Below are 25,961 nucleotides of genomic sequence, written 5' to 3' on the forward strand. Positions count from 1 at the left end.
AACGTAAGGTAGTAGCTAAATATTAGTGTAAAATAGGCATTTCTCAGATTCAGTGGAGTATACAAGTTTTACTTTGATACTGCTAGTGTTCTTACTTTTTTCCTTTTGACCTTTCAGTCCTTGAGGTTAGGACTACTTTCAGCTTCTACTTGATTTCTTTAAACTCTGCCAGAGAATGAACTGTTCCCATTGTTTGAAATTGTAACCTTTGAGTGTCTTCTCACAGAAGCATCACCTTTATTCTCTTAAGGCTGGAGTCTCTGAAGTCTAACATACATTGAGCTTCTCTAAAGTGGCTAATCCAGCTGCCATCTGGACAATGTGCCATCACAACTTATTCTGCAGAACCTTTGTTAGAATAGGCTACGCTTGCTTTTATGCTTTATAGTTGTTACATTTTTCCTGTGCTATAAAGTAACCTTTCACTGTGAATGAAGTTATTCACAGACACTGTTTATGATAGCATGGCATGGCAGTATCCTCTGCCTGTTAGGTACATGGGCCATTGTTTTCTGGTAAAATTTATACGAGTTTGTTAATTCTACTCTTAGTAGAATGGCTAGAATATCGTAAAAGATCAGATTGAAAGATTAGTGCAGCTGAAATACATTTTTAATGCAATGGAGTTGCACTTACTTCAAGCATGTAGCATTGATTCTCAATTCTTTTATTTTTCTTAACATTAAATGCTACGTATTCTGTGTAAATCTGCCAGTTTTGTGTCTGGAATAATCCTGTGGTATATAAAATTCTATTTTCTGTGGAGGATTTAAAAATAAAGATAAAAAAAGATTGTTGCTTTTAAAAAGCAGACAAATTGGAAAATAGGGTAAGATTGTTCAGCTAATGGTAGACTTAGTTCATTAGCTCTATTAAAAATACAATTCAATTAGAACCAGTTGGGGGTTGCTTTTAAATGTTAGGTTTTTTCCCTTTTCGAAGACACAACGTGAATGTAAATTTATTTAATGTAAAAAATTCCTGGTGTACTGATGATTTACTGAGTGTGCATGGGTCTTCTGCCTCCCTTCCCATCCATGCATCAGTGCACTCATTTCCCCCATTACAGCATTGGTAGATGCCTTAGCTCTTCTAATTGTCCAGTAGTTGGAGAAAACACACTTTCTTTGTTCTATGCTACCTTCTTCATTTAAGCAAATTTCAGCAGTTCACAGAGCAGCCAGCATATCTATGCTGTTCCCCTTTATCATGGAGTTGTAGTCTTAACATGTATTTGAAAAGAGCCATTAGATAATTAATTTTGTATTTATGTAAAGTTTTTTTTGGTTTTTTTCTCCTCATTTACTTTATGTGCAGTGTGGTTACTCGCTGGTATCCATATAGAGTGGTGTCACAGTCGTTTTATAGTCATTACTGCAACTGTGTTCATTATTCTCAGTGCATTCTTTCACTGTTTACATTTTTATTATGCTGGGTGTGAGTACTTTTTCATTTTAGTAATCTTTAATTTAGATTATAATTTCTCATTTGATATGAGATACCAGTACTATGAGATGAAATATCATGTAGGATAGGTCCTTCTGACCCACAGAATCAGCCTCCATCACTTGCTTGGTAGGAGCTTTTCATAAACTTCCACAAGACTAACATTTAATCCTTCTTGTTCCTTCCTGAAACTCCCCTTTATATTAGTGCTCACAAAACCCCCACTGTTGCTTGACAATAGTCATAATGCATGAACAGTCCCTTACACTGATCATGTCTCATGATTTTGTTGTTTTCATTTGTTTGTGGCTTTTTCTTAGAAGGTGAAGTGCTTGAAAGCAGGTGGTTGTTTTCCCACTCTTTACAATGAATGCACAGTTAGATTTTCATCAACTTCTAAGATGCCTGTTTCTGTTACAAAAAATTAGTTTAAAAATGAGATTGTTTTTTCCCATGGAATTTCTGAATTAGGTATAGGAATTCTAATAGGTGTTTGGGGTTAAAGTTCACAAATGTTAACTTCCCTTTACTTGGCATTTGACATTACTGATATATGGCTTCTTGGACATTTCTCTGAAGCAAACCATTAGATCAGATTGTTCAGCAGTCTGAGGTTTTTTGCATATTAGAAAACATTACATTGATCTTTCTGCAGACAGCACAGCCTTTTATGGGTTCTCCTATTTTTCAGTGAGTAGGGAGAATAGGTGCAAGTGTACTAGTATTTCACCCTAGAATATCACTTTGTAAACTGAAGTCATACTCTAATAAATATGGTTTATGATGTATCTAATTTCACTCCCCAGAATTTCAAAGAATATTCCTACAACTAAAGATGTTGAACCTCTACTTGAAATTGATGCAGATATACGGAATTTTGAAGTATTTTTATCCTCACGAACACCTGTCCTTGTTGCACGTGATGTAAGAACCTTTTTGCCTTGTACAGTGAACTTGGATCCCAAGCTACGAGAAATCATTGCAGGTGAGTATGCTTTCAAATGCATGGAAAATGACAAATCTATTATTTATTTTAAGTAGAGCTACTTGGCATGTCACATAGAACGCTCATATGTTCATCAAGTCATACCTTCAGATTGTCTGATTTGACTTCAGTAAGAGGCCATTTGGTTTCGCTTAATAGTTTTGCTATAACAGCCAGACTATCCTGACTAAAACTTTCCTTTTGGAGGGCGAAGTCCACTGTTGCTTTGCAGAGCACTTTAGGAGATGGAGGAAACCAATACACACAAGTATATTTAGCCGAAGAGATGCAAGTTGACTTCAGATCTTTGTTAACAACTTTGAGAGTACTGTAAAACCCTGTAGAAATTAAATCAGTGAAACAAAGTCTTCTCCAGGCTGAAGAGCCCCAACTCTGTAAGCCTTGCCTCCTAGGGGAGTGGTTCCTTAGAGTCTTATAATGGCTTAGGTAGGTAGGGACCTTATTCCAACCCCCCTGTGATGTGCAGGGATACCTTTCACTAGACCAGGTTGCTCAGAACCCCATCCAACCTGGTCTTGAACACTTCCAGTGTTGGGCATCCATAAGTTCTGTGGTCAACCTGCTCCAGTACCTCACCACCTTTGTGGTAAAGAATTCTAAACCTACTATCAGTTTGAAGCCATTCCTCCTTGTCTTGTCACTGCATATCCCTGTAAAGAATCTTTCTCCACCTATCTTGCAGGCGCTCTCCAGGTGCTGAAGGCTGCAATTAAGTCACCCCAAAGCCTTCTTTCTGAAAAATCCCAATTCTTTCAGCCTTTCCTCATAGTAGAGGTGTTCCATCCCTCATCAGTCAACTTTGGCCTCCTCTGGACTTGCTCAAATACATTGATGGCTTGTTCTGGGGATCTCAGAGCTGGATGCAGTACTGCAGGTGGCAGAATTTCTCCCTCACCTGCTGCCCACACTGCTTTGGATGCAGCCCAGGACATGTTTGGCTTTCTGAGCTACAAGGGTACATGGCTGGGTTGAGTCCAGCCTTTCACCCACCAGCACCCCCATGATCTTCTCAGCAGGGCTGCTCTGCATCTGTTCATCCCCCAGCCTGGATTGTTGCTGAGAGTTGACTAAACCCAGGTGGTCTTATTAAGCCTCATAAGATTCTCATATGTCCCCTTCTTGAGATCATCCAGGTTACTCTGGATGGCATCCCATCCTTCAGGTGTATCAGCTGCACCATTCAGCATGGTGTCATCTGCACACTGGCTGAGGATGCACTCATCCCTTCATTCATGTCAATGCAGATACTAAATAACGCTGGTCCCAGTATGGACCTGATAGACACCACTATTCACTGATGTCTGTTGGGACTCTGAGCCATTGACCATTACCTTTTGGATGCCGTTGTCCACACCCAGTTTTTTCTCTGTGTAATAGTCTACCCATCAAATGTATCTCCAATGTAGAGAGAAGGATACTGGGGGGGACTACATGAAAAGCTTTTTACAAGTCCAGAAAAATTATGTCTCGAGCCCTTCCCTTGTCCACTGTTGCAGTCACTCCATCACAGGGTTGGTCAGGCACAACTTCCCTGTGGTGAAGATGAATCATCTCTGTCCACCGTGTGCCTTAGCAAAACTTCTCCGAGGATCTGGTCTATGATCTTCGGAGGCACAGAGGTGAGGCTGACAGGTCGCTAGTTCCTGGGGTCCTCCTTTCTACTGTTTTTAAGAATTTGCAATCTATCCATCTCTTGATGTAGAGGGCAACCTCTTCTCCCCTCCTTCCTCTCCTGTCCCATTTGAACAGCCTGCAGCCATCAATAGTTGCACTCCAGTCACAGGATTCATCCACCAAGTTTCTGGAATGGCAATTAGGTCACAGCTTTCTAGCAGCACGGTGGCTTCTGGCTCCTCCTGTTAGTTGCCCAGTCTGTGTGCACTGAGGTAGAGGCACCTGAGCTGGGCTGTCAGCTGTGTCACCTTCTTGTAGGAACACCCTTTACTTTCTTTGAAGTATTTCAGTGGTGTTTCCCTGTTGGCTTCTGTTACCTCAGGAGTTCCTGGTTGATCTCTGTAAGACATTCAGTGGAGAAATTGTTTCTGATATCCAACATGAATGTCCCCTGGTACAGTTGCCTTTTGCCTGTTGTGGGGAGAATACAGAGTTCCCTGGATCTTGGCTTTTTTCTGGTGGTTGTTCTGTCTCAGGGAGGCCAGAGCATGATTCCAGCAGTCTCTGTCCTCTGACTCATGCTTCTTAATCTTTCTGCTTTCTTACTTAATTCTGACACCAGGCTGGACCAGGGTTGTCTGCCTGGTCATGTCCCACACAGCTGTTGTCTGTACTACCATGCAACACTGGTGACAGGCTCTGCCCCACCCCCAGCCTGAGATCTGGATAGGAGCTCTGTTTGTGTTGTCACATCCTTTCTGGTGAGTGCAGAGAGCTATGGGTTTGTGCCTTATCTTACGTGGATGCCTTATCTTATCTGAGCTCCTTCTGAGAGGATGATGACCACTATGGGCTCACCTCTTGGGTAGGGTGACTGCACCCTTCCTGCGCCCTGGCCACACAAGCTACCTTGTCATACTCCCTGGGCTAGGCTTGTTGGGGACCTTTGTTTCTTTGGCAACTCTCAGGTCTCTGTAGCACCTGTTGTGAGAACAGTGACAGCTCCTGGTGGATCAGAAAAGGCCTCTGTGTGCTGGGATTTGTCACTCTGCCATGGTACAGACCAGCCTTGGAGCAGCTTCTCTTGGAGAGTGACTGTTAGGTTCCTTTATGCCCACATTTTTAAAAAAATCTAAATGTTTAGAGAGAATTAGTATGCTATATAAGTTTATGTGATAAACCATCCTAACTTTCGTAAAGCCTCCTGTGTAGATGTGATCATTAAGAGGAATCAACCAAATCCAGCTGAAATTTGACCACCTTGGTGTTCTACTTGATGAGTTCTGACTGGAGTTAAATGTACAAAAATGTACTGTAGTAAATTGGCAAACAAATAAAAACTTTCCCAAATACTTCAAGCAAAATAATATCATTATGAATTTATTTTTCAGATGTTCGTGCTGCAAGAGATCAGATGAATATTGGAGGACTTCCTTATCCCACCTTGCCTTTACATGAGGCACCTGCTAGAGCAACATCTCTGTTCAGTCAGCCTTCCTCAGCTTGCTCTTCTACAACCTCTTTCAATGGGCCTTTCAATAGTGGAGTTTTATCTCCCCAGCCCCACAGCAGTTACTATAGCGGTATGACAGGACCTCAGCATCCCTTTTACAATCGGGTAAATAATCGAGATCCAATTAACATTCTTCTGATTTAGTCTGGTAATACTTCACATGTCATCTATGAAATATTCAAATACCCATGCAAGTTTTATTTAGGAGTGGAGAAAAGTCCAAAAGCTGACAAATTTTGCAGTAATGTTCAGTCACTGTTGTTTGGAGAAGAAACATGTTAAATGGCATCAGAACAACAAATTATAAAGGAGAAAAAATAATTTTGAGACACTGCTCATTTGTAGGGTATGGCAGGGTTTTTTTGTTTGGTGGGGATTTTTGTTTGTTTTTGTTTTGTTGGGGTTTTTTTGTGGGGGGTAAACCATGCTCAGTTGTTCACATGCTCATAGATATTGGAAGGGCTCCCATCTTTTTTTGGTTACTTTTGTTAAAACATACAGAAACTCAAGTGGGGAGATAGATTATAAGAATGTATGTCTGTCTTCCCTTTTGTCTCTTTTTGAAGTTATTCCATTATCTTTTCCCTAAGCTGGTGTTATACTCGTTTAAAGGAATTAACATGAATTGTATAAAACTTATATTTTTGAGCTATTTGTGGGCCTCAGAAAACATAGTCCTGGGAATGGCTCATGTGAAAATTGAATGGTGTGCTTTACTGTATCGTTGAAGAGAGTCTAAACTTTTCTAGTTTTGTGGGATGTGTTCAGTATTTTTAAACTTTATTTTTCACTTTTTTTTTTCTGCAGTACTATCACAAAAAACCCCAGAGAACTGATATAAGTCATAGCATACTTCTATATACAGGAAATACCCTCAACATTAAGTAGATTTGACTGTAGATAAACATATAACCTATTAAGGTGAAAAGTAAATTGAATTATTCCTAAAGCAGTGTTTGTTAACCAAGGCAAAAAAATATATATGTAGGCGAGAACTTTTAAAGTTATCTATTCTAAAATGATTCTTATATACCTTCAAGAAAGTGACAGTATGCTGTTTTGTTGAAAATAACATATATTTTGAAGTAGTCCAACACTGATAAATGCTTGACACATGAATATTTGTGTTGATACTAACTCAGCTTAGTCCAAGTAGCTGTTTTGTTGGAAGCCCTGTTTTTGTGTTTGTTTTGTCCTGTTTTGTGTTACTGTACATGACAAGGTTTAAAGTCAGGGGTGATAAACTGTTGAAACCTGTATGGGGATTTTTGGCTCCAATAAGCATTAGAGAAACAATTATTGGTGAGTCATAGACTGTTCTTACAAAGAGTTTATTTGTTCATTTTTGTTAAGGCTTACAGACGTGTTTACTTTTTTGCCAGCTGGAGACTAAAATACTTCAATTTTGGTCATTTTCACTGGAATTTTATACTACCCTTCTAAAGTATAATTTGTTTTAGTGTGTCACTTAATAAATACTGTCAGAGAACTGTATTCATTACTCTGGACCCATAAAGGTACTGTTATGGACACCACATACTGAGATAAGTGATGAGAAGCTTTTAATAGTAGAAAATTCATCCTGAAAAACTGTTCCTTCAGCATTTTCAATCATATTTCATTTCTCACATTTTTGTAAAAATGGTATTTAAAAAACCAAATAGAACTGAAGAACAGACTCTCCCCAGTAGAAGTTTCTGAGAGAGGTCTTGGATACTGGTATGACACAACACAATGGATTAAAATACTTCTGTGGAAATGGCTGGATTTTATTCAAAAACACCCTCAGTTCTGGGGCTGTGTGCCATATTCTGACCAGTAAATGGTTCATATCCTGTTGTCTTTAAGCATTAATTTATGCTTAAGGAAAAAGCCCTTGAGCTGTTGGGGAAAAGACTTTATTTTTGGAAAATACAGGGGTTTTTATTATGTGTGTATTCTTTTTTCTTTAGATTCTCCTATGTTATGGACCAGGAACTTCCAGTGATGTAATCTATTAATTTTTGGTTTAAAACCCAGTTTTCCCTCTGGTTAGCTGTAAAGGGAAGATTATGGTCCCATTTAGAAGCTCTTCAATTTAGCACTCTGGCTCTCAGTGTAGGGCTAAGCTGGACATGTACTGTTTACCACTGTCTAACATCCTGGCTGAAAGCTGAATTCAAGTTTCTCAAAATTGCTGCTCTCATGGATCATTGTGGAGATTATGTTTCTTGTAGGGAAGGTCAGAGCAGTAGTCAAGTCTAATTGGGATTTCCTGGGTGGGAACAAATAATGATGGTATGTGAATACTTTTTTTTTTTCTTTTTTTAACAAAAGAGGAGAGAATTCTTTTATATTTGAAAAAAATTGCGTTTTGCTACATCCATTAAGCTTTGTAGGCTGCCTGCAGACTTGAAGAGCAACTGTGCACTGGTTTATGCCCAATATATTTATATTGATCTCATGTTTTCATGATACCTGTATTGTAGTTCAAATGAAGATTGAGTCTGAAGTGCTTGGCCTCTAATGGAGGATTAATCCCACAGCTGGGAAATAGTGGAGTAGCTGAAATGGGCCCAGGGGTTGATTGGAAATTATGAGAGGATTGTGGGATAATTGCCTTAGTGGACAGAGTTTTTCCATTGCTTTGTAGTCTGATATCATGCAACCAGCAAACTCCCTGTGTGTTTCAGAGAAGAGCCTCTGCAGCAAGAGCTGGGCACTTGAATGCAGTTTGATTGTTAAGCATTTCATGCCTGGGGAGTTTTCCACATGGTTTAAGCTGTTATTGGAAAACTGAGGCATTAAAATATTCTGTGGTATTTTCTGGAAATTAATTTTGCTTCAAAAAAAAGTTCATATTATTTGTAGAATGTGCCTTATGACAGTGGAATAGTTTTAATTCAGTGAACTTTCCTGCATCATTCTATACTAGCCATATAACGTAAGGCAAAGGATAGGTAACCAAACTTCCCCATTAAGACAAATGGTTACAATGAATATTGTCTAACTTTGTATGTGGGAAGAGCATATGAAATTTTTGTGGTAATTGTGTGAAAGTGCTTAGAATCTACCTCTAGCAGCTAAGAATATGGAACCATTTTTATTTTCCATAAAGTGCTAGAAGTTGTAGCATATGCTGCCTACATAAATGATATACTGAGAAATTAAGCTTGGATTTCTCAGTTCATTTAGAGCTGCTTCTGAATACAGAAGTTTTTAAGTCCTTATTGGCAAACCTAAATATTTCATCAAATTTTATTCCTTCCTCATTGGTTCTCCCTTTAGTATAGAATTATCTACTCTATACTGAATTTGGTGTTGTAGACTAATCAGCATCTTGTCATGTGCAGAAACACAAATCAGATAAAATGTTCCCTTGTGAAGTATCTGGATAATACAATTTTGAAAATGCTACACATAGAAATGTCAGAAATCAGTAATACAGCCATTGTTTTGAGATTTCTTTTAGGTTGTTATGGTGTTTTGTTGGTTTTTAGTTTGTTATTTTTTTGAGGGGTGGGTAATTGTATTAAGAACTGGGCAATGAGTTGAAAGCAATGAATGCTGTAACTCTGCTTTTCCTAAAGTCTAAATTAACACTGACCCTTAAAATAGTATTTGTATTGAACAATATGCATTAATGTATTTCCAGCAAAACAAAGCTCCAATACTGTCTGCTAGAAGCATCTGTTCATATGTATATAAAATCTAGTGTTTGTGGAAGCCCTCAGGTTGGGTGCCACAAATATGGGAAGTTCTAGTGATGCTATTACGTATCACACTTATTGTTTATTTGGTACAATTGTCTTGGCTATTGACAATTGACTCAAAGTTTTGCTGTTTTTTAGTTGATAAGGTCAGAGTGAAATTGTCAGAATTATTGTTAAATTATTCTTTTTCCATATTGAAAGCAGATGTTAGAGTGTAGCTACCAAAACAATTCTGACTGTGTTCCTCCAGTGAACTATACCAGAGCACCCATTGGCTTGGAGGAAAAAAAGGGGGTCATTTGCTGACTGATTTTGAAGAATTCACTCCAGAGCTTTTGATTGAATTCTGTTCAATGGTTCAATGCAAAAGTAAAGAAAGCTATTAGTAATTGCTCTTTTTTACTTTATGAACTCAACTAGAGGATGTGTTTTGTTGTAATGATTTTTATTTTATTATTATTACATTTTGATTTGTGTAATTGTTTGTCCCTTTTTTGTTACACCTTTTTTTTTTCCATAGCCATTCTTTGCCCCATATCTTTACATGCCAAGGTATTACCCTGGCAGTTCTCATCTCATCTCACGTCCACCACTAAAAACGAGTTTGTCCAGAGATCAGAACAATGGCCTAGTAAGTATTTTGAAGGGTAATTAAAATACTAACCTAGACAATAAATATAGCGAGTAATGAAATTGAAGGTTATTAATGATGATTCTCTGTTAGACAAGTATAAGCTTTGTATTAATAGTATTTTAAGCAAAGGTGTTACTGACATGTAATGTAAATGTATTTTGTTTTAACTTTAGAAATTCTTTACAGAGGAAGAGTATCACCTATGATACTGGCAAAAAATATATTAATGAAAATGCCAACTGTACTATAGTGCCAAAATAGACGTAGTGATATAACAAAATGAGTGCTACTTGTAAATTTATGTTCAGGTTTTTTTAATAATATGTCATAAATTCTTTGTATCTGGAGAAGACAAAATTACAACTTTAATGTTGTAAAAATGCTAGAAACTGGAAGATCAAATTTAAATGTTAAAAGAAATATTTTTAATAATTAAATGAAACAAAATACATTTTTTCTTAAGTGTTTTTGCAAGTACATATAATTCAGTTTTACCCATTAGAAGGGCAAAACTAGCAGACTTTCCTAGCTTCTTATAGAATAATAAATTTCCTATTTACAATTATTTCTTTTACTGACAGATGGCTGTTCAATGGAATTATGAACTAAGGAAAGATAAAGTAAAAGCCTCACTTACTGGTTGCTTTAATTCTAGGGTATTGATACAATGAGCAAGGCTGTTAAAAGGTGGTAAAAGCTTTTATTACTTAAAGATAACAAATGTATTTCTATCGAATTATGTATTATTATGAGATCATTCTCGTTCACTGTTTACTTCATAATTTTTGTTGAGCCCTTGATCATTTTACCCAAACCATAATATTTTGTTGTTGTTAGGATGTTATCAAGGAGGATGCTGATGAGGGGCTTCCTTCACCCACAGACCCCTCAATGGTAAACGAGTAGTCATGTGGTGTGGAAATTTTAGCATCTCATTGCTTTTTCAGCAGTAATGAGTCTGCATTAATCATAACTGCAGTTCACTAACACTGCATCAGTGGCTTTGGTGGGCAAATAGAGTAGTTGAAAACTAATGTAGTTCGTGAATGAATTTAAAAGCTAATATTTCACTTGTAAGACGTACTCTATTTTCCCCTGTAGTTTTCCCCTTGCCTTTCTCAGTAGCTGTGGCGAGCTTTCAGTAAAGTGTCGTGGTAGCTGAGCAGAGTGTAGAATGGCAGCTGGTCATTCAGTGCTTAAATTCTAGAAGTAATTGTGTTTTTCTGCTTCAGTCAACCCTCTCGTCTGAACCCTTCTTCTTTAGTTGGTGACCTAAAGCTATTGCAGGTAACACAGTATAAGGCAGCTTTGATAGAAATGGAAAAATAAAACATTACTGATCATAAGCTTATTTTTGAGTCAGAATGTTAACAGTTACCATTTCTATGACTTGTTTTGTTTTATCCTAAGTATTCCTACTTAGGATGACATCTTTATGGTATGAGTTTTAACTCTGATTATGGTAATTGTGATTTATACCAAAACAAAGAGTTTAATGTGACTGTCATTATTCCCTTAATATTTCCTGCCAATAGTTTTTGGCAAAAGTTATAATTTGATTGCATTTACTTTTTCTTTTAGTAAATAATTGCAAAAATGTCTTTCTACTGTTGTGCAATGAAAAAACAAACCCCACACAGATTCCAAACTCTGTTTAATCGTACATAACTTTCACTGAGAAGCCATGTATGTGCAGTGCAATGGAAAAGGTATGCTAAATTTCTCTCTCCAAAGTCCTTTTTAACCTTCTGTGATGGGAGGACTTTGGAGTAATTTTTCCTTTGGAAATGCCATCCTTGTGTTTGATTCCTTATCTCAGTATCCCATTCTTTTCCAAGACCTTTGAGACTTGTCAGTGCAAGGAAAATTAAGGACCTTCTCAAAAGTATTAGTGTGATGGCTGAGGAGTGTGTGTCTCTCTGACTGACAATGGGCACAAGCCAGGAAAAGTGGGATTTAGTCTTGGGGCAAAGTAGTGAATGAGTTCCAGCAGCAGAACTCAAACTGGGTGTCTCTGCTGCTTGCTGCTGTGTATCTTGACACACATTTAGGTGCAGCTTCAAACAGCAGTTTAAAAGACTCCTGTAAATTAAGTAACCTACTGCCTCCAAGTAAGAAAATACAGGAATTAAAACATTAAAAAGAAACTTCCTTTGATATAATGATAATGGAAGATTTTATTAGATCTGTTTATTAATTTAATTCATACTATTGTGTGAATACATACGCTGTAATGCAGCGTAACAGACCATATACTTTTCTAAGACTTAGCACTATTTTACCTATCTAAATAGGTGTAAATCTAAAGCATTGAATTTTTTTTAAAGTCTCTTGGGAAGTTGACAAGAAGGTTGTTAGTCAGGATATGATATGCGCTGTCTTATCAGGGTTTCATCTACTCTAAATCCACTTCTTTTGTCAACTTCATTGAATTTTCTGTGAAAGGAAGCAGTATGGTATTTGTGTTATGTGCTACAATTATCTGTAGATGATGGGTACAATAATTTAATCTATCTATTTAGGTAGCTCTTAATTGATGGGTCGTTGCTACTGTATAAGTGATCCAACTTATTAAATGGTTTGATGCACACAAAGTAATTAAATAAAGTAAAAAAACCTACACAAAGTAGTTAATGAACACCAAGATGTGTAATTTGTTTAGTGATTGAAAACAAGAGGAGCATGTAGAATCAAAATTGTCTTTCATGCTATAAACTGGCAAGGAGCCAGAAATGTTGCAACTCCTGTGTAAAATGGAGAATAATCATTGTTTTGAATGCTTGAGTCATAACAGGGCAAAAAAACAGGATTACTGAGGAGTGTAATTTTTTTTCATACAGATTATAATTTCTGCTTATTGCATGAGTTGACAGAACTGTGTGGAGTCTGTTACGTGATCTAGTTATGGGTCTGCTGTTGTTGTCAGTCTGATGTTGGAGTGACCAAGTTCTGAAATTCCAGACCATCATCATTAGTTTCATAATATCTGTGTAAGTTTAGGTTAGCTTAGTGAAAATCAGAAATATTTTGAGTATAGTCATCCTCTATCAAGCATTTTACTTTAGCCACCTTCTATGCTTAGATTCTGTTGCTTATGATAAAACTTATCTATCTCAGACGATAGTTTACTGTTCTTTGCTGAGTGGATCAAAACATAGATGTCAAACTGGTACGTTGACCAAATATGTATTTAGTTATATCAGCATGAAGGTGCATTGCAAATTTTAGGTTATCAGCTTGAATCACTAATAGAAATAGTCTTAAGATGCCAGCCTTTGACATCTGTGATGGAGACAAACGTGCATTTCTGCTGGCTTTACTGTACAAATGCTTATTTCTGAATAACTGCAAAAGCTTCTAGAGTGCCCGTTTGAAGAGTTTGTAGGTGGATTGCAGTGTTACCAGTCATGGAATGGTAACTTGGAATGGTTCACAGCATCTCCTTTTATGTTAGAAATCAAGCTAGCATTAGCAGTGCGTATCTGTCCTAAACTTGATTTTGTGCTTTAGTTTGCATTGTTAATTTTGACTTCTTAGGAAGTAGCTTGTTCCAATAAAATTACTTTGTTTAAATACATTTTTTCATACTGCACTGAATATATAATCCATTAAGATGTAGTATTATGTGTGCTTTGAATGAGGACTAACGTGGCCCAGAGCATGTAGTACAGATAAACATAAGAGTACTTCTTAAGAAACTGGAAGTACTTTTCAAAAGTTTGAGCATGAATGAAAATGTGTGGCTTGGGAGTTTTCTTACAGATTTTCCAGTGCTTTTGGCTTTTGTGTAGCATTTTTGTGCTTTGAATATTTGTGCTTGTGAGAAATAATATTTCTATTCTGTGGGCGGTGCTGGTTTGTTTTGGGGGCTTTTTTTGGGGGGGGTGGGCAGGGCAAGGGGCATTGGTAGATTTGGTTAGAAAGAAGTGTGAAGAGTTATTTGAGGTACACTGGTACTATAATGTGATCTTGAAATGGCAGGAGAATGTTTCATTAAAAGGAGGACTTTCTGTCAGAAACGTAATCTAAAACCTTTATGCAAAACGGATTATAGCAAGTGGTTTTTTTACAAATGCAAAACAGAATAGTCTGCTCATAAAAATAGTATTTGTATAGCATATCCTAAATGTATATTTTGAAGACCTTTTTTAAAAGTTTTATTACATTATGAAAATATCCTGTGTCTGTCCTAACACTGATATCTTGTTTACTTCAAAGCATGTTGTCTGTATGTTCAACCTTTGTGATGTCACTTTAAGCTGTTGTTTCTTTAATTCTGTTTTGTCCTTTTCTCAAAGCTGTGTAAGTCTGAGTTAAACAAAAACAGACAGGTACAGCCACTTTCTGTGAATTCTCATTCACTTGTTTCAGAGTCATTCCAGAAGCTATCATACTGGTGCTTCATGCTGGGCTGTCTGTAAACTAATGCTCATTACTAGCCTTGAGGTTTGTTTTGACAAGCTGCTTTTAGCTTTTGCATGGCAAATACTTTTCAGACTAATGTTCTCTAAGCATCTCTAACAAAACCACTAAGGCTGAAAAATGTGTCAGTTTAAGTACAGTTTTAATTCACTTACATGATGACAATATCCCTAAAGCTATTACATTACTTATTCTTCAGAGAGTGCTTTTCATAAAGAATGATTTGGATTAATGTGCATCTATTTCAAACAGTTCACACTTAAACAAAAATAGTCTAAATATTTCAGCTTTTATGTATCTTTTTTATACACTGAAAGCAAAGTTTCTAAACTAGGTCTTAATGCATGCGGAAAGAATTGCTTGTCCTTGATTGTTAGAAAAATATTTTGATCTGAGTGAGAATCTGTTAAATCAGAAGTATTTAAAACTTTTCTTCATTTATTTCTGGGTATATCATAGATAATGTATTTAATAGATTCTGAGAACAAAGGCAATTGCTAACACACGTTGCTTTGGGACCATTTATTTTAGTGGTGCCACTAAGTAATTTTGGCTAAAATAGTTTCTTTTATTTTAATTGATAAGTCTTCTTTCAAAAAATAATGAAGATTTGAATTAACTTAGTATCTTGTCTTTGTTGATGTATTGTCTAACTCATGCCAATAGTAAATAGTGTGTTTATGAGGAAATAATGGATAAAGCTGGTATTCTGAAGAATAACCCACAGTGATTTCTTAAAGAGGAAAATTAAAGATGTTCATAAAAGAAGTATATCATAAATGGATTACGGGTGAAGCTTCATTCTGTCATTTTCATAATTTTGATGATTGGCTTATATCCTTGACATGATACAGATTTTAGATGTGCTAAAAATCTGACTAAATTAAGACCTAAAATTTGTCCTTTAGATGCCTATATGATAACTAATTAGGTGTTGTAGGCACCTAATTAGGGAGACATTGCAGTACCTGAAAAGTTGCTGGCATGTCCTCTAAAGGAATAACAACCCTTAGAATAAGTGCCTAGACTGGAATGGAATTAAAATGTTTAAATTTTCTGCAGTAATTTAAGTAGATTGCCTTCCCAGAAAATGGGATATATCTTTTGTTTGTTTATTATCTAGTTGACATGACATTAAAAAAATATGTATGGTTAAAGAAACAAAGATTGGTGCCCCAGCTATTTCCAGACAAGTGTGTGAACTGCCAAGTTCAAATTCCCTAAAACCCCCAGTAGCATTCCCAAATGGAGCTGATAGTTGCACACTTTAAAGTCTATTTCAAGGACATCTGGGGGAGAACTTTGGGGGAATTACATGTAATATTACCTAAACTTTGAAACTCAGAGTAGCTTGGGTCAGGAGTGTGCCTAGCTCCCCAGATCAGGATATCTTTGATAAGAGTAAGTCAGAACTCTGAGGTGGTAGATAATGGGGTTTTAGATTGCTGACTTGGAATTAGTAATTGAATAAATTCTTTGTAAATATCCTGGTTTAGGTAGTTCAGATAAGGTTGATGGCATTCTCTGTGATAACTCTTGTTTTTCATAAGCAATATATTGGGATCTAGTAATTTAGTAATTTATCTGGTAATTTATATTAATTCTGGAAGATTAAACTCCTCAAATTAATTAAATAAAAATGGGAGACAATATTACAGCTCCAAAACCAGTCTTCATTGGTAATTTGAGGAATATAATAAAACTTGATTAACTGGATAGTCAAAATGCACTTTTACATCCCAGGGTTTGTGCATGTGATGATTACCCCTGAAGCTTAGAAGCTCTTTTCTGTCCTCCCAAAATGAGCTGTTTGCTGCACAGGCTACAGTGCTGCACCCAAATCTTCGTGTTAAGTAAAAAGGGAAGGTTCAACCTCCCTCACAAGTGGAGAGCATACAAATATTTTTTAACTGATGGAACTAATTCTGATTTTGCTTTTAGGAATTTGAAATCACTAGTGTCACTGGATAGGTTCCCATCCAGGGGGAATGTGTTTTTTTTTAAAAAACATACTGCCTTAATATACTGTCTACCTGCAGATGCATTTGTTTTAGTTTTCCACTCTTTCTTTGAAATTCCCAGAAACTAGCAACATTAACAGGACAACTCTTGTGTTACAGAGCTGAATTATAAATAATTTCTACCTGAATCTTGCCCAAGTTTGGGGTACTTGAAACATCCTCGTAGTATCTTGTAGGCCATTTACAGTGCTGCTGTTTCAGTACTGTTTTACACAGCCCCTTGGCTGATGTTGCATAAATAGAGCTGAAGGAACCTCTGGAAAATGAATAGATATTGTTAAAATTAATCCAAGTAGTTGAGGAGTTATCTTTGTTTTGAGTGTCTTTGAGTTTTAGGTCATCTTTGACTGATAATAAACCAGGAGATTTTAAGACAGGAAAATCTAAGTTGTATCTACATTATTTGAGAAAAAAACCCATACATTCGAAAACCTGACTACTAAAGTTAGAGGAAAATTTGTGAGTGAAACTGCATTGCAAAGTGATTAGCCTGTGCTTAATATTTCTGATTGTTATGTTTCTTTACTTAAAATTATGTAAGGGGGTTATTTTGTCACAAAGGCAGGACTCAAGGTGCTGTTTTTTTTCTCCTATAAATACATATAATGAATGTTTTCGAATATCTAGATAGTCTGATAGTAATTAAAAATTCCTGTGCATTCTTATTCTCATCTCTCAATTTTGAAATATAGTTGAACACAGCTTGATTTGTGCTAGTGTGTATTGTGAATTTCTGGGTGTACTGAGTACTGGAACAAGTCTTATGCGCATGTTTTCTCACTTACAGGGAGCAGGCACAGGGTCAGCCACAGGAGTATCCCATGTATCTCTGAGCACAATGAGTGTGGAAGCTGTGTGTGAGAAGCTAAAGCAGATAGATGGTCTGGACCAAAGCATGCTACCTCAGTACTCTGCAACTATAAAAAAGGTATCAGCTAAATTTCATAAATGTGTTTAGTTCCTAAACATGGAGGTACACAAGGAGAGGAAAATATTTAGTTACCTCTTTTCTTAAAATTCTAAATTCTGTGCATAACAAGTTTGGAGGACATTTTAATACAAACATTCATTTTTCAGAGAAAATGCTCTCTGTTGAAAAGGACACTCAAAAATATAAATGCTGATGAGACTGGTTATTCTGAGAAAAGAAGTAAGAAAAATGTTTTCAAAATTACCACGTGTAATGAGAAAATAAAAAGGGTTGCAAATGTGTTCTATATCTAGGTAGCAGTATCCCTTACTTTTTTCTCTGTGAAAAATTGGCACATCTCTCCTGTTGTAAATGAATGGTGAAGATGGTTCAATTTCTTTATCACAGTCCACATCTATTTGCTTCAGAAAAAGGCCACTGTATATTTTTCTGTCTCTCCTCTTTTCTGTGATAGATACATTAACACTGAGTTGTTTTTTGCTCTTTTTTTTTTTTTTCACCATTCTGTGTGCTCTTTTTTACAAAGAAAGAAGGGAAAAATATGAGGGTTGTCATTAGTGTTTTTGCTGAGTTCAGTTTGTCCTGGAACTTATCATATCCTGAATAATATGGAAGGATTTGATTCAAGAATTAAGACACAGGTTTGTCATAGGAAGCTTCAGCAGAGTTACTCAAAGCAAGAAGAAGAATGTTAGATTGCAGGTCATTAAGTGGAGCTGCAAAAAATTTTAGTTGCTTCCTTTGCTCTGGAGTGAAAGAAGGATGTGCTCATCAGTTATCCCTAATGAGATTCCTCTTATTTATATTCTTGCATTTCTTACAAGGGATATAATGTAAAAAAGAAGGAAGAAAATGGCTCAGCCAGGTCTTTTCCCTGGTTTGACTAAGACCATTTGCTGGGATATGAATAAAAAACCATTGAGATCCCTCAGTATAAGCAGAGCTCTCAACTTAGGTCTTCCATTTTCTGGCTGCTCTCCTAAGACATGGTTCCTCTTTTACATTCTGTCCATACACTCATATATAGTATAAAGAGAAATACCTCTTGTTGTTATGTAATGAAAATGGTTCTGTGTTGAATTTGGTGTTTTTGGAAGTTAAGCACTATATAAACATGCCCAATGTGAGGAATCACTTTTCTAGAATACAGATCTTATTTAAGCACTTCTGTGTTGATCTCTGATTGATGATGAACATTGGAAAGAAGTCTAATCTTCTATCCCTGGGAATTTCTGATGATAGGAGCAATGTAAGCCTATTTTACGCAGAAGGGGAACTTAATGGAGGTAGTACTTGATCTTAGATTCCTCAAGCCAGGGGTCAGATGCTGCCTGAGACTTCATTGTCTGATTATCTTCAAATGCTTGGGTGTCTGCAGTCCATTTCTGTTCTGAGCTGGAGAAATGTAAGCAGATCAGCGTGGCTTATTGTCCCTGAAATTTTCCACCACTTATGTATTGTTATCATATATCTGTGTGTAGGACACTTACCATATTGCCTTTTATATACACATTTTTAAGGGGTTTAATATTTCCAATTTTTTTCATGCACATAGGTGTTTCTTGTCCATCAGCAATCATCACTAAATACACTTCTATAAAAACATACGGTTTTATATAGAATTTGACTTAATAGTGACTTTGGGAAATTTCACTTCTGCATCCAGCTTTACCTCTACCTTTAGTCTATTACTGCCATGTCATAATTCTTGTATCCATAATTTACAGTATTCTGTTTTATTTTTTTAGGCAAATATAAATGGCCGTGTCTTGGCTCAGTGCAACATTGATGAACTGAAAAAAGAAATGAATATGAATTTTGGTGACTGGCACCTATTCAGGAGCATGGTACGACTTTCTGTTCAGTGTTCAGGTCATCATAAATTAGTCTTTTTCAATATTAGTCTTTCTTTCTTTCTGATTTCTTCCTTATTGTCATCATCTTTAAATTTGTAAGTATTGTCTTAAAGCATGAATGCATCTGCTATTTTGTTAGTTTGTCTTTTTGTCTTAAGCGGTAATGAGTAACTGTTTGCCTAGAAATTTGCATCTTAATTAATTGTGAACTCTGAAGTTTTACCTTCTTTTTTGTGGGATCTGTTTTTTCCTGTATGGGTTCCCTTTTTTTAAATTTGCTTATTTTAATGAAATGGTCATAACTTAACTATTTTCTCAATCTCTGTCTTACTGTTGAAGTTAGTCAAGGAATTCAAAGTATGTGTTTATAATAAGTGCAAGGAATTCAGCAGCCAGGCTGTTACAGTGAGGGTTACACATGACAGGGAACTGAGTTTTCTCTTAAGTATTTTTAGACTATTGCCAGTTTTCTTTCTTGAAATAACAGTGTCTTTCCAACTGTAAGTCAGTATTGAAAACACCAAGAATTACATGATGAGATATACTGTAAGATACAAAGTGTTTGGTTTTGCTTTAGAATCTGTAATTTATCACTTACTAGTTTTACAAGAATTTAAGTATTTTTCTGGCATGTGGGTTCTTTCAAGGGTTTGAGCAGTAATAAGGATAACCTGTAAATACAAAAGAATTATCAAGTGATTTTTCTACTTTTTCATGGTCAAAACTGCATATATAGTTACACTTTTACAGCTGTGAATTCCTCATTCCTATTTTTAATGGAATTCTTGTTTATCAATTTCTTCTATTTATGTAATTACATTTAAACTGTCTGTCTTTGCACGTTAAGATACTTGAAATGAGAAATTCAGAAAATCAGGCTGCTCAGGAAGATCCTCGTGGAGCAGTGGAGCACGGTACAACTGCGGTTCCTCACACTGACCTTACCCGCCGTGCTGGCCATGGCACCGAGCTGCCTCACACTGAGCTGACAGGTCTTGCTGGTCAAGCTCCCTACACACTGAACTTCAGCTTTGAAGAACTCAACACAATTGGTCTTGATGAAGCTCCTCCACGCCACAGTAACTTAAGTTGGCAGGTATTTAGTAGAGAAATGTATCCTGCTTGCTTACCTGTATGGAAAAGAGGTTTTTTTTCCAGGCTTGCTATAGACAAGTCAAGAAATAAGTCTCTAGGATAGTTCAGATGCTTTCAGTTCTCAGTCTTGGTAAAGACTAGTTCTGCAGAGATGTAAACTCTAACCATTCTCTGAGTTGAAGTCTTTAATTTTTGCCATCTGAAAACTACTAATCTGTTGCAGTAATCACTCTTTTTGACAAAAAAACTAAAGCTATCATGCTTTTCTCATCTACCCTAGAGTGGTGTCTTCCAAGGCTTCTGTATTTTTGTATTACTCAGGCTTTGTGTATGAAATATTTTAGCTATGTGCTTACCAGAGGTTAGCCCATTCAACAAATATATTTGTTAGGTTTTTGAAAATAGACAGTGCTTCCATGACATCAGAACCTTTTCCTTACAACATATAACCTGTTCATAGATTCCAGAACTGTGGTCAGTTTTCTTCTGCATCTTATGAGTTCACGTGAAGTGTTGGGTTTTCATTTGTCTGTCCTTAAGAAATAAGACTAATCAGTTGGTGGCTAAGTAGTAGTTAGAATTAAAAAAAAAAAAAGAAACAGCAAACCCAGTGGGGTGAGCCCTTTTCATCTCTAAAAGTAAATTCTAAAATCTTGCAGGTGCAACAAAATGACATCCCAAATTCCTAACTATTGGTGATACTTTCAATAATCAAAATTGTGAAACTGAGTTTGGGATATATATCCCAGAGATAGATTTCTCTCCCAGATATTTCTGAGTGTGTGCATGCATGCCCGTGTATGTTTGTAGGATACAATTACCCTTAGTGCCCATTTCCATGGAGTATCAATGTATGTTTCTTCTAGACCGAAGTGGCATTACACACATTTGATGTATTTGAATAAACAGTGCTTCTGATGCCTATATAGTTATCTAACATTGAATCAAAGGAATGAGAAAAGTAATTTGTTCCTAAGAAAACATTAGAATTTACCTGTTAGTACTTTAAAGTCAATACTGACTTGTATTACAGCTTCTTTGGTGAGTTGACCCTGGCTGGATGCCAGGTGCCTACCAAAGTTTCTTTATCACTGCCCTCCTCAGCTGGGCAAAGGAGAGGAAATGTAATGGAAGGTTTGTGGGACAAGATAAGGGCAGGGAGACATCACTCACCAGGGACCATCGTTGGCAAAACAGACTGCACTTGGGGAAATTAGTTTGTTACCAATGATATCAGAGTAGGATTGTGAGAAATAAAACCAAATTCTAAAAGCAGACTTGGGGGCAAAGAGGGTTATATATGTCAGACAACTGATTTTTCTGAAAACAGATATGTGCAATGGAATTCTGCCAGGATGTATTGAAGTATGTGTGGTAGAGGTCTTTTAAAGATGTTTTTGAGACTTGTTCAACATTTAGGTGATTTCTTGCTGTCTTTCTAATATGAAATGCAAATTTTGTTAAATGTACTAAATGTATTAGAAAAGCCCATCTTGACATACAAATCCAGTTTTTATAATTATATGCTCAAAAAGAGTTAGTCTCAAATGCACTGGATAAAATGCTTGTTTTGTGGAAATTTGCCATTATGGGAACATACAATCAGAATATATTCTAAGTTTATTTTGTGCGTGTGATTCCATATATATGTTTATGGTAAGAATATTTTAATTATAGTGTTTACAATTTCACTTGCATAATCTTGCAGCAATTGAAAAGAATAATTTAAGTACATATTTAATGTTCTGAGTTATTTCTTATAAAAAGATCGATAAGAGTAAAAGTAAGTAGTTCATTTAACAGTTACCTTTTTTTCTTCTTTTTTTTTTTTCCCAGTCACAAACTCGTAGAACTCCAAGTCTTTCAAGTCTTAACTCTCAAGATTCTAGTATTGAAATATCAAAGCTTACAGACAAGGTGCAGGCAGAGTACAGAGATGCATATAGAGAGTATATTGCTCAAATGTCGCAGTTAGAAGGAGGTGCCAATTCTACCACAGTAAGTGGGAGGTCCTCCCCTCATAGCTCAAGTGCTTTTTATATGGGCCAGAGCACGTCAGGGGGCTCCCTGCACTCCAATGCAGAACAGGAAAAAGGAAAAGATGGTGAACAGAAACAAGATGATGGAAGAAAGTCCTTTTTGCTGAAGAGGAATGATGTTGATTACAGTACTTCAGGTGTTTCTACTAATGATGCATCTCCTTTGGATCCTATTACTGAAGAAGATGAAAAATCTGATCAGTCTGGTTCCAAGCTTCTGCCAGGAAAGAAGTCTTTGGAAAGACCAAGTATTTTCCAGGCTGCAGATTTAAAGCTTAAGGGAGTTACTCTCCGGTATCAGAAACTTCCCAGTGATGAAGATGAGTCAGGAACTGAAGAGTCAGATAATACTCCACTTCTTAAGGAAGGTAAAGATAAGAAAACAGATACCAAAATAGAGAAGCAGCCCAAATCTCCAGAACATGGTTCTGAACCTATTAGAACCTTCATCAAAGCAAAGGAGTATTTGACAGATGCCCTTTTGGATAAGAAAGATTCGTCTGACTCTGGTGTAAGATCCAATGAAAGTTCTCCAAACCATTCCCTCCACAATGACGGAGCAGATGATTCACAGCTTGAAAAGGCAAATCTCATTGAGCTTGAAGATGACAGTCACAGTGCAAAAAGAGGAATTCCACACAGCCTTAGTGGCCTTCAAGATCCAGCTGTGGTTCGCATGTCTATTTGCTCAGAAGATAAGAAAAGCCCTTCTGAAAGCAGCCTGATAGCAAGTAGCCCCGAAGAGAGCTGGCCAGCCTGCCAGAAAGTCTATAATTTAAACAGAACCCCTAGTACAGTCACCTTAAATAACAACAGTGCTCCAAGCAATCGAGCTAATCAAAATTTTGAAGAAATACAAGGTATCAGAGATCCATCTCAAATTATCCTGCACCCTGGCTCAGGTTCCAATTCAACTGCAGTTCAGAATGAGAATCTGAAGACTGCTACTCACAAGCGGGGCCAGCGTTCAAGTTATACCAGGCTTTCAAAAGATTCGTCAGAGCTCCACACCGTTGCAGCCTCAGAGGGAGCTGGTTTTGGAGAAGAGAGAGAGAGTATCCTGTGAAAAGCAGCCAGGTTGAAAAGAATATGCTCATGAATTGCAGCTTGGAATTCTTTGTCAGTCTGTGGTTACATTAATCTCTGTAGTTCAAGCTTTCATTATTTTAAAAGAAGGCCTAGCTTATTTTCAGTCATTTTCCCTGAAAGGAGGAGTAATTTTTACTAGAAGCAAACTACTTCAGACCTTCCCCACATGTAAAAGGAGTAGTTGTCATAATGGAAAATCAGTTCTTTGTTAAAACACTGTGCAAAGGTTTGGTCAGGGGCAGATTTTACAGAAGTATGGTTTAATTATAAGAAGTACAATGTGATTTTGCTTTTCTCTTGGGATATGTATTACTTATGCCATCTAAACATTCCATTAATTCTACATATCTGCAAGTAAAGTTAATGCTGTCCATCCTTGCCATTTGATGTTCAGGATGCCAAAACATTGAATAGCGCAACCTTACCAAACTCTGCATTAATGTATGAATTAATGTGTGCAACATAAATTACATATGTTGAAATTTGAGTGTTAAGGTACTTGTTTGGCTATATGTACGCTTTTGCTCTCTGTATGTTCAGTAGTTTCTGTTGAATTTGTGAACTTCGGGTAGAGTGGTGATAAGGTTTGTAAGGAATGTTGTCTTGATGTGTCACTGGAATTGGCAGTTATTTATAAGGTAATACCTTATCATTGACTTAGTGGATCCATTATTTATTATACGTACACAGTTTTGCAGTCACTCAGTAGATGGTCTCTGTAGATGCAACCACCAGATTAAAATATTGTAAGGATAAAGTATGAATATGATGTTTGAATTTATGAAGCATTTGTGGCTGTGTGTGGTTTTTCCTTGATACAGTGATTATCATTTGGTTATGGAAAGAAAAATAAGCAGTGTTTGCCATTTTAAAACTAATGCATACCTTTTGGAATCTTGTCAAAGCTATTCTCCAGCTTCTTTATTTCTGAAGTACAGTGTTTGAAGATTTTTTTTTATCATCTAAGTAATGTACCTGAATGATGTTATAGCAAATACTTGTACTGTCCAGTGAAATCTGCATGGTTTTGAGGAAGAATTGTTCAAGCTAGAGTCTGCTAATAGAAAGAAAATAAAAATTGGCATGTTGGGCTTGTGTCCAAATTTCTTTTTATTTGCAGTACTTTGTTTCTTCATGTGATAAAAATGTTAAATCCATGTTGTCATGGGTTAAAGTACTTCACAGATTCAATTCTTTTACATGCATTAAAACAGTATGCTTTTTAATATAATACTAAATAAGTATAAAAATACATTTGATAAAAGAAGTTGCCAAAACAGACATTTCTAAATTAAGTGCTGTGAGCTACAGAGAAGTGGACACCTCCTACTAGTCCAGAGCATTATTCCTGCTGTTGGCAGTGACATGTGCTGGTGGCTCTGCACAGCTTTGCTTATAGCCCAGTGCATCTCCAAACAGATGCTTCCCAAGGGACCTTGTGGTCTTGGCCTTTGTTTTCCAAAACAAGAGGATGCATTTCTGTGCCAGAGTCAACAGAAGTGTTTCTGCCTTTATCTAGGCTCTCCATTTTTTCAGTCCATGGATGTCTTAACTTACAGGACTAGAGATGTGATCTGTACATTTCTGGATTTGGTTGGTATGTTATTTGGTTGAATTAAAATTTACTCATCAGAGTGTTACAGAACTACTGGAAACTTGTGTGCACTATTAGATTAATAGTTCAGCCAAAAAACCTCCCAAAACAAAGTATGAAGCCCCCAAAGCCTGTGTAGCTTCGTAAGACTTTGCCAAATCTATGGAAACAGTTTTTTGGGTTGGGTTTTTCATCTTAAAAATAAGAGTCCATTTCTCTGCTCTCAGACATTTTTGGGATGTAAAATCTTTTGACAGAAAGATACTTATAATTATTGTTTTGTAAGAGAAGACCAGAGACATATAGTATTGACAGAAGATACAAATTACTTGAATGATTTTATCTTAAGTTCTCTAAGTAGATGAATGACAAATTGTCATATGGTTTTGAGGTATTTTTCTTCCTGGAAGTTTAATCCCCCAAGTCTTCATAAAATACCAACACTGGGATGAAAGAGGTGGTTGAGTGGAAAACTTTTTAGTGTTTCTGTCTTGTGTTCACTAATACCAGTGCTTACCATCACTAGGAAGCAATGGTTATAAGAAAGTGTCTGTGTAAGATGGCACAGGACTTAATGCAATTCTCCCTTTGGTTATGTTGATCCATGCCACACATGGGATGTGGGTACATAAAGTCATTTCAGTTCCAAACAGTGGTTCCATCCAGTTTCATGGACTGCTTTAACAGCATTATCTAGTAATGCAGGCTGTAGTTTCTATCAAATATTTTCATGGACTTTTTATGTAATGCCTTCCTAGCAAAGTCCCTAGAATTGGGAAATATGAATACTTCACAGCCAGTTTAAGAATATCATGCTTAAAAGCTGGCTTTTAACAGGACAGTAAATATAACTAACTCTCAGAATCTACTTGCATAAAAATAACTAGACAGAGTGAATTTTTCTTTGAAGTTTTTTTATACAGGTATTCATAAGCTACAAAAGAAACTGTGGTAGTATGATAAAGGGAGAGAGGAGAAAATTCATCCAAGGGAATGGAATACTTAATAC

General features: G+C 36.5%; 1 protein-coding gene across 3 annotated transcripts in view; it reads left to right on the forward strand.

Annotated features, from left to right (window-relative positions):
• KIDINS220 (kinase D interacting substrate 220) overlaps nucleotides 1-24,461 on the forward strand; it is a 74,131-nt gene extending 49,670 nt beyond the window's left edge. The window contains exons 23-30 of one of the 3 annotated variants that reach the window (XM_030270076.4): nucleotides 2,253-2,431; nucleotides 5,458-5,684; nucleotides 9,792-9,902; nucleotides 10,743-10,799; nucleotides 17,136-17,276; nucleotides 19,028-19,126; nucleotides 19,983-20,231; nucleotides 22,067-24,461. In XM_030270076.4, coding sequence (XP_030125936.4) covers nucleotides 2,253-2,431; nucleotides 5,458-5,684; nucleotides 9,792-9,902; nucleotides 10,743-10,799; nucleotides 17,136-17,276; nucleotides 19,028-19,126; nucleotides 19,983-20,231; nucleotides 22,067-23,335 — 2,332 coding nt within the window. In that variant the 3' untranslated portion in view covers nucleotides 23,336-24,461. The remainder of the gene's footprint in view (nucleotides 1-2,252; nucleotides 2,432-5,457; nucleotides 5,685-9,791; nucleotides 9,903-10,742; nucleotides 10,800-17,135; nucleotides 17,277-19,027; nucleotides 19,127-19,982; nucleotides 20,232-22,066) is intronic. The other 2 variants (XM_072926379.1, XM_072926380.1) reach the window with 2 other exon arrangements.
• The last annotated feature ends 1,500 nt before the right edge of the window (nucleotides 24,462-25,961 follow it).

This window comes from Taeniopygia guttata, chromosome 3 (assembly GCF_048771995.1).
Source record: "Taeniopygia guttata chromosome 3, bTaeGut7.mat, whole genome shotgun sequence".
Taxonomy (NCBI): domain Eukaryota; kingdom Metazoa; phylum Chordata; class Aves; order Passeriformes; family Estrildidae; genus Taeniopygia; species Taeniopygia guttata.